Raw genomic sequence first — 19848 nt, forward strand, 5'->3', positions numbered from 1 at the left:
ATGCTTCTCTCATAAGTGTGGTGAAAATAAATTAGAGACAGTGGTTAATGTTTTTCATATAAAAGATGCCTTGCTTTGGGAGTTCCCTGGTAGCCTAGTGGGTAGGATTCTGGTTTTCACTGCCGTGGCCCAGGTTCAATCCCTGGTCAGGGAACTGAGATCCCACAAGCTGTGTGGTGCAGCCAAAAAAGAAACTAAAAGTTAAAAATACGAAAATAAAGATGCCTTGCTTTTTTTTTTTAATATTTATTTACTTATTTATTTGTTTGCGGCGGTGGGCTCCTTAGTTGCGGCATGAAGGCTCCTTAGTTGCAGAATGCATGTGGGATCTGGTTCTCTGACCAGGGATCAAACTCGGACCCCCCTGCATTGCGAGCATGGAGTCTTAACCACTGCGCCACCAGGGAAGTCCTGATGCCTTGCCTTAAGCTACTTTTACATCCTTAAAAATTATTAAAGCATACCTTATTGTCCTATCAATTTATAATATTCAAGGGTTTTTATCATATGTGACCTTGATAGGGGGAGGGAAACAGTGCAACTAACATTTAACACTACCAAAAGAGACAGTACTTACACCAGAAAAAGAGTCAATAGAATAGGGCTACATGAGACAGCCTTTTTTATTGCTTTTTATTTTGTGTGAATAATAGAATCATGTAATTAAAGGGCATAGCTTATCTAGGTGTTAAAGAATCATCCACAAGTTATCCTTGCCTATAACTTCAATTTTTTATTACAGTAATTTCCTAATTTTTCAAATTGAATTAATTCCCTTTCAAAACAAAACTGTATATGAATATTCATCATCTTGGTTCTATATAGTGACTCTTTAAGCAGCATTTTACTACATTATTACTTTAAAAAATGGTATCTCCACAGTCAGCATTTAAAATCAGTACCATTTTAGTTTATTATGAATAGTTAGTTTATAAAGTACTATATGTATATTTTTATCTTAAACAGCTATGCAGTTATCACATGGGAAGTCTTATCTAGAAAACAGCCTTTTGAAGGTAAGTGTACTTTGACTTCCTTATTCTAGGTGACATCATATTGGTAAGTCATACTCAGAACTATCTGAATAAAGATCACTTATTTTAAATCTGCCTAACAGTCATTTTGTGGAAAACACACTAGAAAAACAACAATTTATAAATGTGAATCCACTGTATGTTGGAAACTACTGGATTAAGGATCAGAAAAACGTAGCTTCTTCTTGTTCTGATAGTAATTAACTCTATTATAAGCCACTAAATCTCTTCAGTCCTCATTTTTTTATCTGCAAAATAAGAATTTTGAATTCTTATTTCTAAGATTCATTCCAGCTATAAAATCGTTTGTATAAAAATTTAACTAGTGCTTCTTCTAAAGACCAGAAAACACTGAAGAATACTTTTCAAATTTTCTGATAATATTGTCTCTTTATTTTGAGGTTCATTTAGGTCAGTTTGCTATGTAACAACCTCAAAATCTCAGTAGTTTACAAACTAAACATTTATTTTTCATTCACGTTGGGTTATTAGTTGCTGTGGCCCTTCTTGACTCTGCTAGGTTCTGCTCGGCTCTGCTGAGCTCTGTTTTACTCTGCTCTCTTCATACTCCATTGGCCAAATAAAATCGCATGGCCAAGCCCAGAATTAAAGAGGTGAAGATAGGGCTTCCCTGGTGGCGCAGTGGTTGAGAGTCCGCCTGCCGATGCAGGGTACACGGGTTCGTGCCCCGGTCCGGGAAGATCCCACATGCCACGGAACGGCTGGGCACATGAGCCATGGCCGCAGGGCCTGCGCGTCCGGACCCTGTGCTCCTCAGCGGGAGAGGCCACAACAGTGAGAGGCCCGCGTAAAAAAAAAAAAAAAAAAAGAGGTGAAGATATAAACTCCTCCCACGAGAGGCAGCAAGTCTGGCAATAGCTGGGATATAAATATTCCTTTGACAGAAAGGGAAGTCATGAATTATTCCTAAGATTTTAAGATTCCCTCATGTTCATTTGGTTGGCTTTAGAATGTATTTAATATATTAAATCATAATATATTTCTAATGAATGAAATATATTTGTTTTGACAGAAGTCACCAATCCTTTGCAGATTATGTATAGTGTGTCACAAGGACATCGACCTGACACTAATGAAGAAAGTTTGCCATTTGATATACCTCATCGAGCACTTATGATCTCTCTAATAGAAAGTGGATGGGCGCAAAATCCAGATGAAAGACCGTCTTTCTTAAGTTAGTGTACAGTTTTAATCTGGACCTTTTGAATTACAAAAATAACAAATACTCTGTAAATAAAATATTCCTTGAACAGCTACACAAGTTAGATGACAAGCTCAAAGTTTTTTTTTCTAATTCAAAGTTGTTTTTATTTTATGAGGTGAGATTGAAGTGGTAAGGAGAGGCTGTTGACTATCATAAAAAGGTTAGAAATGTATTCCAAGTACAATGGAAAGCCATTAAAGTGAGTTTTTCAGGGAAATAACATGATTAAATTTAAGTTTAGGAGATATCACTCGCTGCTATGTATAAAATTCATTGGAGAAGGGCAAGAGTAGAATTTCCAGAGCAATCCTGGAGATCGAAAAATCAGATAGAATTAAGATTTATTTCAGAAGTAGAATGAATCATCACCTAAATGTAAACATAGAAGAAAATCTTCATGATCTTGGGTTAAGCAAAGAGCTCTTATATATGACATCAGAAACAAGACCTATTAAAAAATTCTTTGATAATTGAACTTCAAAAAAATTGAAAAATTTTACACTTCAAAAGATGCTATAGAAAATGAAAAGACAAGCTGTAGACTGGGAACCTTCTTTCCAACTAAAAAAAACACAAATATATTTTCCATTCAAAACTTATATCTAATGCTCATCAACATTGTATTTTAAAAAAATCAAAAGTTGCTATAATAATAGATTAACATTTTATCTCTTATCTCCCAGAGCCATGTAATAGGGTGTGTGTGTGTGTGTGTGTGTGTGTGTGTATGTGTATAAATATGTATATATATGTATGTATGTATTGGCTTGGCCAAAAAGTTTGTTTGGCTTCTTCTATAAGATCTTACAAAAACCTGTACGACCTTTTTGGCCAACCCAATATATATCTCCTTTGTCCCCAGTGCCACTTCCAAACTGTAATTTCTTCTCCATTCCCTAAAGACTCTAGCTCTTCTGAAAATCATGCCATTAGGCAGTACTTCTCTACAAACTTCCTGGTTTTTCCCTATTGTTCATTGCAGAGCAATGCCTTTTGGCTTACTGACTTCTACATCCTGCATTGATCAGTGCTGCTGAATATTTGAGAGGAGCGCTCTGCGGATCTCTGGAGTTCTCTGTCTGTGTACCTCTCCTCTTTGGTGCTCTGTCCTATAAACTCTATGTGCCTCTGTCTATCCTAACTCCCAGCCCTGTCTATTCAACTCTGAGCTTCCCCTGGGCCCCGCCTTACTTCCCTACCCTGTAGTATAGCTGGAAACTCTCCCAAGGCAGTAAGCTTGGGTAGTCAGGCTGACCTCAGCTGTTTCCTATCACTTAGAGATCACTGTCCTTTGTTGCCTGATATCTAGTGTCTTGAAAACCACTGTTTCATGCATTTTATCTGGCTAATAGTTGTTTAAGGCAGGAGGGTGAATTGGTCCTTGTTGCTTCATCTTGGCCAGGAATGGAATTCATTGGTTTCTCTTTAAATTAATGGCTAAAACTAGGCACTAAACACTACTTAGCAATTTTGTTATGTTTCTCAAATACATCTACTATTCCATCCTCATAGATCACCTGTTCTTAAGTTGTGGTGCAGGGACCTCTGGAGGTGGGGTTGGTTCCTGAGACTTTTATAAGGGGTTCACAAAATCAAAACTTTTCAAAATAATAAATATTAAGGTATTATTTTCCCTTTTTACTCTCATCCTCTGGAAAAATCTTTCCAGAGACTAAATTAAGTATGATGATATCATTGCTCCGACGGATAATGGAATGTGTTTTCATATACTCTGATGTGTTAAAATTTTCTGTTTTAATCTAATGTAGTAAATATCAATAGATATGACCAACATATACAAAAGCTCTTAATAATTTTGAAGAGTTCTGAGACCCAAAAGTTTGAGAATTACAGACTTAGATGATCATCTTGTACTACTGTAGGAGATGCGTAAGTCCCATACTGCATGTTTCCAAAGTGAAGATGAAATTCCATTTCAATCCCCAAGAAGGAAAGCATGGGAGGAACATTTCTAGGTCTTATCTGCCCCTAAGCACTCCTCCTCCTCATTTGTTAGTTTTAGAGAAAAAGCAAGCGTACTTATCTAGTCCCTTCTCAGTTTTCTCCTCCTTTTAGCAGTAAGCTTGTCTAAAGGATGCACACATTTTGTGCTTCCCCATATGGAAGCAGGTGAGGCCTGTAGCTGAGTGAGTAAAACTGTCAACTGAAGGGACAAAGTATTACTAAGCCCATATGCTACAGATCTAAAAAGGGACATATTCCAATTAGCTTTATCAGTAATAAAGGTGATGTTTTGATCATCATCTATCATTATTGTGTGGCTTTTCTTAATAGATTCTGAACTTAGGAAGAGAAGACAGGGGTAATGCATATTGTACCTTATGTTCCCTTCTTAAACCTCCTACACCCTATGTTCTGTATTTCTTTTGAGCATTGAGAAAGTAGAAACCATGAGAGAGAACTCCCTCATTGTTCCACTACCAGATCTATAAGTTTAGTTGTACTTGACGTGTCTTTCCTGCTTTATCTCTTTTACAGAGGGAAAAAAGTGTTCTTATACAATTGTAAACAGTATTACTTGTGCTCTGGATGCCATTCCCTTACTCTCTCCAGCATTCTGTTCCTTATATTCTCTCTCTGCTCTTGCATTGCCAATCTCTGCCTGTCTACTGGATCGTTCATCTGTCATACAGATCTATGCTATTATTATATCCTATCTTTATATAGGAAAAAATTCTTGACCCCATATCATCCTTCAGCTACCACCTCATTTTTCTACTCCCATTTAGATCTAAACACCTTGTAGGAATTGCCCATACTTATTGTCTCTACTTCTTCATCTCTAATTCAGTTTTTAACAAACTTACATCAGTCTTCTGTTTTCATATCTCCACTAAAGCTGCATTTGTTCAAGTTACCAAGGATGGCAATTTTGGAAAATACTGCTTATCTTACTTGGCCTCTCAGCAGATTAGATATGGCTGACTCTTCCCTCCTTGAAACTTTCCCTCTGATAGCTTCCAAGACACAAGAGACCATACTCCCTATTATCCTTTCTTCCTCTATCTCTTTTTTTCTTCCTCTGCTCAATTTCTAACTGTTGGAATGCCTCAGAGCTCTAATATGGGTCCTTTACTGTTTGCCATCTGTACTTTCCCCCTAGATGATCCAGACCAGACCATGGCTTTTATACCATCTATATGTTAGTGGTGCTCGGTTTTATATCTAGAGCCCTGGCCTCTCCCTTAAGCAACAGGTCCATATATTATTGTAGTAATAGTGGTAATTATGATTGTTTGTACTCGTTGACTATTATGAATCATGATGCTATGACTGTTCATGTGCAAGTCTGTGTGTGAACGTATATGTTTTCATTTCTCTCAGGTAACTACCTGAGTGGAATTGCTTGGTCGTATGGTAAATTTATCTTTCTTTTTTTTTTTTTTTTTTTTTTTTTTTTTTGCATTACGTGGGCTTCTCACTGCTGTGGCCTCTCCCGTTGCGGAGCACAGGCTCTGGACATGCAGGCCCAGCAGCCATGGCTCACGGGCCTAGCCGCTCCGCGGCATGTGGGATCCTCCCAGACCGAGGCACGAACCCGTGTCCCCTGCATCGGCAGGCGGACTCTCAACCACTGCGCCACCAGGGAAGCCCCTATCTTTCATTTTTAAGAAACTGCGAAGCTGTTTTCCAGAGTGGCTGCATCATGATACATTCCCACCAGCAATGTGTGAGGTTTTCTGTTTCTCTACATCATTGTCAATACTTGTTATTTTCTGTCTTTTTAATTATACCTATTTTAGTGGGTATGGAGTGATGCATCATTGTAGTGTTAATTTGCATTTCCTAATGACTAAAGGCGTTTAAGCATATTTTCATGTGCTTTTTAGCTATTTGTGTGTCTCCTTTGGTGAAATTCAATCTTTTACCCATTTTTAAATTGGGTTGTTTGTCTTAAGTTGTTAGAGTTCTTTTTATATTCTAGATATAAGTTCTTTAGCAGATACATGATAGGTAAAAGTGTTCTATTCTGGTACTTGTCTTTTTGTTTTTCTTAATAGCATCTCTTTAAATGCCAAAGGTTTCAATTTTTTTGAAGTCCCATTATCAAAAATTTTTTATGGATCCTGTTTCTGATGCCATATCTAGGAATTATTTGCCCAACTCAAGGTCATGAAGATTTTCACCTATATTTACGTTTAGGTGCATAGTCCATTTCAAGTTAATTCTATGTATGTTGTGAGGTAAGAATCTAAATTTTTCTGTTTTTGTGTGGATATCCAACTGTCCTAGTACCATTTGTCGAAAAGACTATCCTTTCCTCATTGAATTGCCTTAGCAAGTTGTCAAAAAACAATTGCCAATACTTGTAAGGGCTTTAGACTCTGAATTATGTTCCATTGATCTATCTTTAGATATGTCTATCTTTATGCCTGTACTAAATGCTCTTAAGACAGTTGAATGTCATCGGTTTGGGGAAAAATTTACTTAGGGTCTTATCAGTTAAATATTAGCGTTTATGTTTTTCATTTTAATGGTTATAAGCAACCTGAACTCATTTTATTTTTCTTATTTAGAATGTTTAATAGAACTTGAACCAGTTCTGCGAACATTTGAAGAAATAACTTTTCTTGAAGCTGTTCTTCAACTAAAGAAAACAAAGGTAAATTATTAAATGTAATACTGGAAATTAGAATGTTAAATCATGGAGAGTTTTAGTTTAGTTTAATTTAGTTTTTTTCTACATACCTTCCACAGATACTAGCTACAGTACTGGGGCAGTAGTTATCAGAGAGTATGAGTGCTGTCTTGAATCTGCCACCAAAGAACTTTTCCATTTCTTTCAAACAGCTGCCTCCAGATTTCAAAGGGATTTTCAGACCTCTCATATAGCAAATGTAAATTTAAAACGTGTAATGCGTGCCAGTTGTATACAGTTAATGCCCTAAATTACTACAGTTGTTGTTGTTGTTTTAAATCTATGTTTATTTCTCTAAAGTTTTGATATATAGAGAGTAAAAGATGTCTGGGTTATTGGCACTTTATTGCCAAGTTAAGCTGTAGAATTTTTATTAATAATTGAGGCCCAAATGTGTATTTTCTATGGCTTGTTTATATCTTTTTGTTTTCCCACTCAAACACTCCATGTTGCATAGACCAAAGTAGCAGTTGATATGAATTACCTAGAACAATTGTCTTATTTACTCATTCTGCTCTTGTAGCTCAGAAAAACAATTGAAGGGACCCATTACTGCAAGGTTTTCTTGCTGCTATGAAAAATTGTTTAGAAAGCAACTACAGTCCTTTAGGGACAAAGTTAGCCTAGTTTAACACTTTCTGGGTTTCATTAAGTTGCATTTGAGATATGATAATAAAAACCATCATTTATTAGCCAATGTCTTAGGCTGTGAACAGGCATAATCTACAATTGATTTATCACTAAATGACATTGCTTGCCTCTTGCAGTTTGCTGGATCTGTTAACATAATCTTTGGTTTAAAAGGGAAGTGCATAAAGGAAACAACTGCCCTTAACCAAACTTAAAATTGATGGTGGCAGTATTAGTACCTGAGTTTTTTTAAGGAACTAAGGAGGAACTGTGCTTTAATCTTTTGATAAGTTTTCATTGACTTCTCTGCTTCTGAGTAGGTAGTCTTTTTCAGAACATTCCAATCTCTCTGCTTCTTAGTAGATACAAACTTCTGTTAACATTTATTTTTGCTTTGTCTTTTCAGTTCCCTTTTCTCTCTTCACAACTTTCTCCTCTTCTGCCAAGCAGAGGTGGATAGAAGGGTCTGTTTTCTTGGTTATAAGAAACTGAACTGGAAGAGAACCAATTCAGTTCCTTTTTTGTCCCCAACCAACTTAAATACTAGGATCTATATTTAAAACTGTTAATTTGGGGGAGAAATTTTTGCTTCTTAAATAAAGTAATTTAGTGTATATTTTTAAATACTTGAGTATCATTTAATAGCATTACTTTCTTTGGTCACTGTTTTAAGTTGCTGTATTGTTTTCACTCAGAGTTGTCATTATTTTTTTCTTTTTTTTTAAATCCTTGTATTAATTCTGTAAAACTGTTAGGGAAAGAATATCATCTCCATTTTATAGATGAGATAACTGAGGTATAGGGTAAGTCACATAACACTCTACACAGCTAACTAATGGCAGGGCCAAGGGTAGAATACAAATTTATTAAGATAATAAGATTTTTCATAAATTTCTGAAAACAAAGATCACAATTTAGGGTGACTTGTTTTGTTTGAGTTTCCTACATTTTTTTCAGTTCTTTGAACTGGCTCCTATAATTCCTGTTTTCACAGATAGTATCGCTTATGTCTTGAGCAGTAAAAACTGAATCAAAAAAAGTTTTCTTTGATATGTCGTTTTATTTCTTTCTAGGGACTGACTCACTAGTTCATAAATAATTTGAATTATCATTAACTGATCGGTTATGAAAAGTGATGTTAGTAATTAATGATACTGTATAACAAGAAATATTTTAATAAATTTAAAAGAACAAAAGCAATTTACATAACAGAAATGGATCCAAAGATGAATTTTAAAGGTTCATATAAAAATGTATTTAACAAATGTTCACTGGACTGCTGTGTGTAAAGTACTATGCCCCATAGATTATATACATAGATGAATAGTAGTTTTTTTCTCCTAAAACTTCTTAGACATGTTATGGAGCAGAAGTTGTTAAGTATGAATAATGAAGGGCTGGGTGTGGATCCCACCAATTTCTAAAGTTCTGTATAGCATTTGATGTTATGTTGGTTTGGGGAAGAAAAGCAGACTAATGGTTTTGCTTTTAAATCACTCAATAGTGATGGCAGCTAATCCAAGTCTGGCTTAAAGAGACAGGAGTGGATCACTAAACAATTTTAGTACAAAGGCATAGTGTTTAAATAAATCATCTGTTTAATAGCTACCATTTATTGAATGCTTACAAAGTAATCTTAGGGCCTCTGCATATATTACTTCTAATCCTTCTTACAGTAATCCTGCAAAATAGGTATTCTCATCTCCACTTTACAGATAAGTAAACTAAGTTTAAGTCTCATGCCTAAAGTCAAACAGGTATCCTGGGATCTAAACCAGATCTCATTGGCCCCCATCATTCCATTAGGGCACTCTGCCTCCTTTACTTAGTCCAGCCCTCAATTTCTTATCTATAAAATAAAAATAATAATAGTATTTAGAATCATGGTGCCTAAATTATAGTAAATGCTTAATAATTATGGATAGATAGATACACACACAAATTGAAATATATTAAGTACCTAGTTTGAACCAGATACTTTATATTCATTATCTCAATCTCTAGAATGATCCTGCATGTAGATATTATTCCATTTTAAAGGATGAATTTGCTCAAGGTAACCAGTTAATATGAGGCAGGATTCAAAGCCTGTGTCTCTAAAGTTATTTCCCCTATTCTACACTATCTCTACCTTTAAGTTAGATATTATATTCTCAACTGATTGAGATTTTCTTTCTATTGATTTTGTATAAACATATAAAATATGTTAAGTAGATTATATTTTACTCATATAATTTTCTACTTATCTCTAATTCAAGTACATATATTCATTCTTATTACAGAGTGCTTTAAGTGCCGTTCACTTATGTGACAAGAAGAAAATGGAGTTATCTCCGAACATACCTGTAAATTATTGTCCACAGGAGGTAAAAATAACTACATTGATTAAACTCAAAATGTGAGAAGAATATGAGAAATCATTTAGTCTATCTCACTCTTTTATAGATGGGAAGCTAAAGTCCAGGGAGGTTTTAGGATTTTAGAATGGGAATCTCTAATTTGAAATCCAGCTCTTCTGATTCTTAGTTCATTGTTCATCTCATCAAATCAACAGTCCTTTCTTTCTTGGGCATTGACTTCTGTCCCTGTCCTTGTTTTATGTAATGGATGGTGTTCCAGGGTAGTACATAGACAAATCATTGGTACACTTCTGCCACTATATTTATACCTTCTTATTCAAATGTAAAAAAGCTATAATACCTGCCTTGTTCTTAACCTCTTACAATGATTAATTTTAAAAAATGCCATTTGTGTGACTATCCAAAAAGAAGGATTTCTTTAGTAGCATTCATTCAGAATTATTTCATATTAATGATTTCTTTTAAGAATATATAAGATATGTTCTCTTTACAGATTCAGAAAAGTAATAATACCTTCAAAATGAATCTTAAAACACAGTATGTAGTCTTTGAATCACCTTTATATTCACTATCTCATCATTGGATCTTTGAGCCCATACATGCTCATTTTTAGATAAATACACAGAAAAAGAACCTGAGAGCCAAATTATTTAAATGCCTTGTTGAAGTTCAGGTAATAATTCTGTGACAGAGCTAGGATTGGATCCAACTTCTATATTACTTTTTCCATGTATTCCCACTCCTCCATGTTGAAGGAACCTGAGGCATTGAGAATAGGCATGTGCTCTAAATCAGTAGGTAATCAGAGCTGCAGATCTCAAATTTCTCATGAGCTGGACAGAGTCTCTGAGATTTTGTACAAAATATTGCAAAAATAATGATTTCTGGGGCTTCCCTGGTGGCGCAGTGGTTGAGAGTCCGCCTGCCGATGCAGGGGACATGGGTTCATGCCCCGGTCCGGGAGGATCCCACATGCCGCGGAGCCATGGCCTGTGAGCCATGGCCGCTGAGGCTGTGCGTCCGGAGCCTGTGCTCCACAACAGGAGAGGCCACAACAGTGAGAGGCCCGCATACCGCAAAAAAAAAAAAAAAAAAAAAAAAGATTTCTAATATATTTAACTATTGCCCCACCCATCCAATTGACCTGATAAAGAAATCAAGTTCACTTTTTTGTTACTTCACATATGTGTTTAATTTTGTAAAGTGTAATTTGTATTAGTTTTGATTCTTTGTTTATAATAAGCCAAAAGCAGGAACTGTTTAGAAATTAAAGCTGTATAACTTTTAAAATGATTTTTCATTAACCTAAATCATTTATCTTCTATTTATTTTAGGAATCGTGTGGATCCTCTCAGCTCTATAAAACTAGTGTTTCTCCTGGAACCTCAAGGTCCCTGTCAGCTCCTCAAGACAATTTTTTATCTAGTATGTAAATTTTTCAGTCAGTATTACTTGCAAGTTTTCAATTTTCTTTCAAGATCATATTCTTGCAAGCAGTCATGGTTTGTATGGAACATGTCTTTCATTTGCATTTATAACTCATTTTTTAAAAGTGACAGTCTAAAGATGTGAAAATAGTAGTGGGATGTTAAACAAATATATTTAAGTATTAAAAGCATTATGTTAGACACTACAGAAAGATATTTTTAAAAATCTCTTGTAAGGAGGAGAAATGTTTCTAAGTCACCATAATATTAGACAAAGAGCAATGCATTGTAAAAGATATAGGGATGTAGAACTATGGTAGTATAGTGGAAGAGTAACATTTTTTACAAAACACTGTCACAACAACCTTGTGAGGGAGATATTCCTCATTTTACAGATTCTTAAGATCAAGACTTCTGGATCACATAGTTAGTAGATGGCAAATCAAGATTCGAAGCCAGGTCTTTTTGATAAATATTTTCATGTCACAACTACACCATGTTATCATCATGAAGAAATTATTTCTGGCTGAAGGTTGGACCTATAGTTAAAAAGGATGGGAATTCCAGGCAAAAGGAACAGCATAGAGGCAAAGAAGCAAGAAAACAGAGAACAGTGAGTAGTTGGGTTTAGCTGGTGAAGAGGGTGAATGAAAGGTAATAAAAGATCAGGAGGGTGGAGTCATATCATGATGAATTCTAATACTAGGCTAAGCCATTCAGGCTCATATCATGATGAATTCTAATACTAGGCTAAGCCATTCAGGTTCTTTTGCTTGGGTAGGGAACAATTACTGCAAATTTTTGAACAAGAGTGTGACATGATAAAATTTTTTGCTTTAGGAATATTTATCCTGGCTGGAATATGTAGGATATTTTGGAAGGGAAAAGGAGATTCAAGGTGGGGAGACCAGTTAGGAGACTATTGGTCTATTATTGTACTACAGGTGGGAGATTATGAGACCTGCTCCAGAGTGTGAAGGAGAGAATAGTGTGAGAGATGTTACAGAGGACACACTTTTCACTTGCAGGAAGGAAGAGAGAAAAAAAGCTAAAGCTGAACAAGTTTAGCTGGAAGAACATTGGTGCTATTAACAGAAATAGGAGTTGAAACAGGTTTTAAAGTTAAGATTAATAATTAAGTTTTTAATTTCTTTTTAATTTGAGCTGTTGAAAATGTGAGGTTCACTGAAGACAGAAAATTTAATTACATGGATTTGGGAAGGGAGGTGACAACTGAGGCCCTGAGGTTGAATAAGTTTACCAAAGGAGAGTGTAGAACATCATATGTAAATTTAGAGGACACATTTGAAGTGCAGAAGGAGGAAGATGACACAGAAGAAAAAATATGGTACCACATGAAGAAGTAAAATTCTATGATTTATAATTTACATAGGACAGACAGAAATATGGTAAAAACATTAAGCATAAACCTTTTTTTTCTAAAAAATATTTACTTGTGGAATTAGGCTTATGAACCAGCTTATGCAGTGAAAAATTAAGAGACACCGAATGTTCATATTTTAGCTAATAGGAATAGCTAAGGAATATTCTACCCCTAATGAAGATGTTGTGTTTTATAGGAAAAACTCAAGACTTTTCTGTGATGCGTCAATGTCCAGTAAATCAGAGTTGTGACAGTAACATTTCTGTGGCTCAAAGAGCAATATCCTGTGATCACAGGGCTGCTCCATGCTCTTTAGCAATAATAAATCCACTCTCAGTGGAGGGAAATTCAGGTAAATATGTACTATGAGACACTTTGTAAATGATGCCATTTATCTCACAACCATATGTTCAGTAGATTTGCTATATGATGTTTTATTTGTCTTTATTTCTTCAGTATGATATATACATACCATAAGTAGGAAAGCACTTCCAATCCCTGAAGACATGAGTGTTGATATGTAATAATAGGCCAAAATGGTATTCCATGAACATCTATCTAGGGAGGGATTGCTAAGAGGAAGTGTGACTTAATATGTTACTAAAGGTAAATATATTTTTGTTTATCAAATATGCAGGTATTCTTTATGTTTAAAAAAAAACCTGAGAAAAAGTGACATTTGCCCCCATGATTTATAGTGTATAAAAATGCAGTGCTTTGGGCTTCCCTGGTGGCGCAGTGGTTGAGCGTCCACCTGCCGATGCAGGGGACACATTTTCGTGCCCCAGTCCGGGAAGATCCCATATGCCGCGGAGCGGCTGGGCCCGTGAGCCGTGGCCGCTGAGCCTGCGCGTCCGGAGCCTGTGCACCGCAACGGGAGAGGCCACAACAGTGAGAGGCCCGTGTACCGCAAAAAAAAATGCACTGCTTTTTCTTGCAGGGAAAGGGAAGAGATAACCCAAATATCTGAATGTTTCCTGAAAATAAATAGCATCCCTCAAAATACAGGTGTTCCATATGAGCACAATCATAGTAAAATTAGGCTTTATGCCTTATTATTTTGTTTTTCATCTAATTTTACTCATAGCTATAAATCTGTCCCCACCTTCTTACTTGTCATCCCTTGCTTTTCTACAGAGCAATTTCAGCCTGGTATAACCCAACAGTGGATCCAGAGTAAAAGGGAAGATATTGTGAACCAAATGACTGAAGCCTGCCTTAACCAATCTCTAGATGCCCTCCTATCCAGGGATTTGATCATGAAGGAGGACTATGAACTCATTAGTACCAAACCTACAAGGACCTCAAAAGTCAGACAATTATTGGATACTAGTGACATCCAAGGAGAAGAATTTGCCAAAGTTATAGTACAAAAATTGAAAGATAACAAGCAAATGGGTCTTCAACCTTACCCAGAAATACTTGTGGTTTCTCAATCTCCATCTTTAAATTTATTTCACAATAAAAACCTATAAGTAACTATTTTGCAAGAAGAAAAGTCAGTTCATAAAAGGGTATTTTATATTTCTTTTGCCTTGATAATGTTGTTTTTATGAGATTCATATGAATATTAGAAACTTTAATGAAGTTTCTTCTTCAGATAAAAGTCTCCTTCCATGACATTACAGTATTTTTAAAATTAATACAGTAGAAAGTTTGATTTTTGCTGCATAGTTCTTTTTGTCTCTTTGGTTAATTGAAACTATTTTTTCAATGTAATAATTATATTTTTATTGTACAAAACAGTGTCTTCAGGTTTCATGTGTTTCTCATGGGAACTATTTTCACATATACTTTCTTTGTGGATTATTTATTACTTGTTTAAGATGCTTGACTTTCTGAAGACTTAAAGAAACTTTTAAATGTTATTTATTGAGTTCTTTAGAAAATTGTTTCAAAGATAAGCAATACAAAGTGTATAAAGAAAAAATTAATCCTTCAGCATGTGTTTCTACTTCTATTTCTAGCCTCAAGTAACAACCAAGGTAACAGTCAAAGTTAACAGCATGATGTGTATCATTCTATCCCTTTCTTCCTGCTCATATTTAAAGTATATGCCCGGGGGGGACCTTCAAGATGGCAGAGGAGTAAGATGTGGAGATCACCTTCCTCCCCACAAATACATCAAAAATACATCTACACGTGGAACAACTCCTGCAGAACACCTACTGAACACTGGCGGAAGACCTCGCACTTCCCAAAAGGCAAGAAACTCCCCACGTACGTGGGTAGGGAAAAAGGAAAAACAGAGACAAAAGAATAGGGACAGGACCTGCCCCTCTGGGAGGGAGCTGTGAAGGAGGAAAAGTTTCCACATACTAGGAAGCCCCTTCACTGGTGGAGATGGGGTGGGCAGTGGGGAAGCTTCAGGGCCATGGAAGAGAGCACAGCAGCAGGAGTGTAGAGGGCAAAGTGGAGATATTCCCACACAGAGGATTGTTGCCTACCAGCACTCACCAGCCAGAGAGGCTTGTCTGCTCACCTGCCGGGGTGGGTGGGGGCTGGGAACTGAGGCTTAGGCTTCAGAGGTCAGATCCCAGGGAGAGGACTGGGGTTGCTTATGTGAACACAGCCTGAGGGGGGCTAGTGATCCACAACTATCTGGGAGGGAGTCCAGGAAAAAGTATGGACCTGCCTAAGAGGCAAGAGACCATTGTTTCAGGGTGCACAAGGAGAGGGTATTCAGAGCACCATCTAAACGAGCTCCAGAGACAGGCGCAAGCCACGGCTATCAGTGTGTACACCAAAGGCGGGCATGAGACACTAAGGTTGCTGCTGCAGCCACCAAGAAGCCTGTGTGCAAGCACAGGTCACTATACATACCTCCCCTCCTGGAGCCTGTGCAGCCCGCCACTGACAGGGTCCTGTGATCCAGGGACAACTTCCCTGGGAGAACACACGGCGCACCTCAGGCTGTTGCAATGTCACACCAGCCTGTGCCAGTCAGGCTCGCCCCGCATTCTATACCTATCCCTCCCTCCCAGCCTGAGTGAGCCAGAGCCCCCTGATCAGCTGCTCCTTTAACCCCTCCCTGTCTGGGCGGGGAACAGATGCCCTCAGGTGACCTACATGCAGAGGCGGGGCCAAATCCAAAGCTGAACCTCAGGAGCCATGCAAACAAAGAAGAGAAAGGGAACTCTGTCCCAGCAGCCTCAGGAGCAGTGGATTAAATCTCCACAATCAACTTGATGTACCCTGCATCTGTGGAATACCTCAACAGACAACAAATCATCCCAAAATTGAGGCAGTGGACTTTGGGAGCAACTGTAGACATGGTGTTTGCTTTCTGCCTCTAATTTGTTTCTGGTTTTATGTTTATTTTAGTTTAGTAGTTAGAGCTTATTATCATTGGTAGATTTGTTTATTGATTTGGTTCTCTTCCTTTATATATATATATATATATTTTTTCCTTTTTCTCTTTTTGTGAGTGTGTATGTGTATGCTTCTTTGTGTGATTTTGTCTGTATACCTTTACTTTTACCATTTGTCCTAGGGTTCTGTCTGTCCATTTTTTTGGTTTTTTTGTTTTGTTTTGTTTTTGAATAGTTTTTACAGCTTTTATCATTGGTGGATTTGTTTTTTGGTTTGGTTGTCTGTTTTTTTAAATTACTTTTTTATTTGAATTTTTTTAAATTTTTTCTAATTTTTTAATTTTACTTTATTTTATTTTTTTCTTTCTTTCTTTATTTTTTATTCTCCCTTTTCTCCTGAGTCAAGTGGCTGACAGGGTCTTGGTCCTCTGGCCGGGTGTCAGGCCTGAACCTCTGAGGTGGGAGAGCCGAGTTCAGGACATTGGCCCACCAGAGGCCTCCCAGCCCCACGTCATACCAAACGGCAAAAGCTCTCACAGAGATCTCCATCGCAATGCTAAGACCCAGCTCCACTCAACAACCAGCAAGCTACAGTGCTGCACACCCTATGCCAAACAACTAGCAAGACAAGAACACAAGCCCACCCATTAGCAGAGAGGCTGCCTAAAATCATAGTTCACAGACATTCCAAAACACACCACTGGACGCGGTCCTGCCCACCAAAGACAAGATCCAGTCTCATCCACCAGAACACAGGCACTAGTCGCCTCCAGCAGGAAGCCTACACAACCCACTGAACCAACCTTAGCCACTGGGAGAAGAAACAAAAGCAACGGGAACTACAAACCTTCAGCCTGCGAAAAGGAGACCCCAAACACAGTAAGTTAAGCAAAATGAGAAGACAGAGAAATACACAGCAGATGAAGGAGCAAGGTAAAAACGCACCAGACCAAATAACTGAAGAGGAAACAGGCAGCCTACTCGAAAAACAATTCAGAGTAATGATAGTAAAGGTGATCCAAAATCTTGGAAATAGAATGGAGAAAATACAAGAAACACTTAACAAGGACTTAGAAGAACTAAAGAGCAAACAAACACTGATGAACAAAAATAAATAAAATTAACAATTCTCTAGAAGGAATTAATAGCAGAATAACTGAGGCAGAAGAACAGATAAGTGACCTGGAAGATAAAATAGTGGAAATAAGTACCACAGAGCAGAATAAAGAATAAAGAATAAAAAGAATTGAGGACAGTCTCAGAGACGTCTCGGACAACATTAGACGCACTAACATTCGAATTATAGGGATCCCAGAAGAAGAAAAAGATTTTAAAAAGGGATTTAGAAAATATTTGAAGAGATTATAGTTGAAAACTTCCCTAATGTGGGAAATGAAATAGTCAATCAAGTCCAGAATGCACAGTGAGTCCCATACAGGATAAATCCAAGGAGAAACACTCCAAGACACATAATAATCAAACTATCAAAAACTAAATATAAAGGACAAATATTAAAAGCAGCAAGGGAAAAGCAACAAATAACATACAAGAGAATCCCCATAAGGTTAACAGCTTATCTTTCAGCAGAATCTCTGCAAGCCAGAAGGGAGTGGCAGGACATAATTAAAGTGATGAAAGGGAAAAACCTACAACCAAGATTACCGAGCAAGGATCTCATTCTGATTCAACAGAGAAATTAACACCTTTACAGAGAGGTAAAAGCTAAGAGAATTCAGCACCACGGAACCAGCTTTACAACAAATGCTAAAGGAACTTCTCTAGGCAGGAAACACAAGAGAAGGAAAAGACCTACAATAACAAACCCAAAGCAATTAAGAAAATGGTTATAGGAACATACATATCAATATCTACCTTAAATGTAAATGAATTAAATGCTCCCACCAAAAGACATAGACTGGCTGAATGTATACAAAAAGAAGACCCATATATAGGCTATCTACAAGAGACCCACTTCAGATCTAGGGACACATACAGAGTGAAAGTGAGGGGATGGAAAAAGGTATTCCATGCAAGTGGAAATCAAAAGAAAGCTGGAGTAGCAATTCTCACATCAGACATAATAGACTTTAAAATAAAGAGTATCACAAGAGACAACGAAGGACCCTACATAATGACCAAGGGATCAATCCAAGAAGAAGATATAACAATTGTGAATATTTATGTACCCAACATAGGAGCACCTCAATACATAAGGCAAATGCTAACCATAAAAGGGGAAATAGACAGTAACACAGTCATAGTAGGGGACTTTAACACCCCACTTTCACCAATGTACAGATCATCCAAAATGAAACTAAATAAGGAAACACAAGCTTTAAATGATACATTAAACAACATGGACTGAATTGACTTTTATAGGACATTCTATCCATAAACAACAGAATACACTTTCTTCTCAAGTGCTCATTCTCCGGGATAGATCATATCTTGGGTCACAAATCAAGCCTTGGTAAATTTAAGAAAATTGAAATCATATCAAGTATCTTTTCCGACCACAATGCTATGAGGCTAGATATGAACTACAGGAAGAAAATCTGTACAAAATACAAACACATGGAGGCAAAACAATACACTACTAAATAACCAAGAGGTCACTGAAGAAATCAATGAGGAAATCAAAAGATACCTAGAAACAAATAATGAAAACATGGTGACCCAAAACCTATGGGATGCAGCCAAAGCAGTTCTAAGAGGGGAGTTTATAGCAATATAATCGTACCTCAAGAAACAAGAAAAATCTAAAATTAACAACCTAACCTTACACCTAAAGCAAGTAGACAAAGAAGAATGAAAAAAAAAGAAATGAATACAAAATGAAGGAAGCGATAGCAAAGATCATTAAATCTTAAAGCTGGTTCTTTGAGAAGAAAAACAAAATTGATAAACCATTAGCCAGACTCATCAAGAGGAAAAGGGAGAAGACTCAAATCAACAGAATTAGAAATGAAAAAGGAGAAGTGACAATTGACACTGCAGAAATACAAAGAATCGTGAGAGATTACTACAAGCAACTACCTGCCAATAAAATGGGCAGCCTGGAAGAAATGGACAAATTCTTAGAAAAGCACAACCTTCCGAGACTAAGCCAGGAAGAAATAGAAAATATAAAGAGAACAATCACAAGCACTGAAATTGAGACTGTGATTAAAAATCTTCGAACACGGCTTCCCTGGTGGCGCAGTGGTTGAGAGTCCGCCTGCCGATGCAGGGGACACAGGTTCGTGCCCCGGTCTGGGAAGATCCCACATGCCATGGAGCGTCTGGGCCTGTGAGCCATGGCCGCTGAGCCTGTGCGTCCGGAGCTTGTGCTCCACAATGGGAGAGGCCACAGCAGTTGAGAGGCCTGCGTACTGCAAAAGAAAAAAAAGAAGAAATCTTCCAACATACAAAAGCCCAGGACCAGATGGATTCACAGGCAAATTCTATCAAAGATTTACAGAAGAGCTAGCACGTATCCTTCTCAAACTCTTCCAAAATATAGCAGAGGGAGGAACAGTCCCAAACTCATTCTACAAGGCCAGCATCAGCCTGATACCAAAACCAGACAAACATGTCAAATCAGAAGAAAACTACAGGCCAATATCACTGATGAACATAGATACAAAAATCCTCAACCTAATACTAGCAAACAGAATCCAACAGCACATTACAGGGATCATACACCATGATCAATGGGGTTTATCCCAGAAATGCAAGGATTCTTCAATATATGCAAATCAATCAATGTTATACAGCATGTTAACAAACTGAAGGATAAAAACCATATGATGATATCAATCGCAGAAAAAGCTTTCAA

At 37.1% G+C, this 19848-nt stretch overlaps 1 protein-coding gene across 2 annotated transcripts in view; it reads left to right on the plus strand.

The window, feature by feature from the left end:
* Positions 1-14321, plus strand: part of RIPK2 (receptor interacting serine/threonine kinase 2) — a 29636-nt gene extending 15315 nt beyond the window's left edge. The window contains exons 5-11 of one of the 2 annotated variants that reach the window (XM_060116106.1): positions 967-1016; positions 2068-2229; positions 6798-6883; positions 9832-9915; positions 11244-11334; positions 12917-13072; positions 13858-14319. In XM_060116106.1, the coding sequence (XP_059972089.1) occupies positions 967-1016; positions 2068-2229; positions 6798-6883; positions 9832-9915; positions 11244-11334; positions 12917-13072; positions 13858-14195 (967 nt within the window). In that variant the 3' untranslated portion in view covers positions 14196-14319. Of the gene's footprint in view, positions 1-966; positions 1017-2067; positions 2230-6797; positions 6884-9831; positions 9916-11243; positions 11335-12916; positions 13073-13857 lie in introns of both variants that reach the window. The other variant, XM_060116107.1, reaches the window with a different exon arrangement.
* Positions 14322-19848: the final 5527 nt, after the last annotated feature.

This window comes from Mesoplodon densirostris, chromosome 13 (assembly GCF_025265405.1).
Source record: "Mesoplodon densirostris isolate mMesDen1 chromosome 13, mMesDen1 primary haplotype, whole genome shotgun sequence".
NCBI lineage: Eukaryota > Metazoa > Chordata > Mammalia > Artiodactyla > Ziphiidae > Mesoplodon > Mesoplodon densirostris.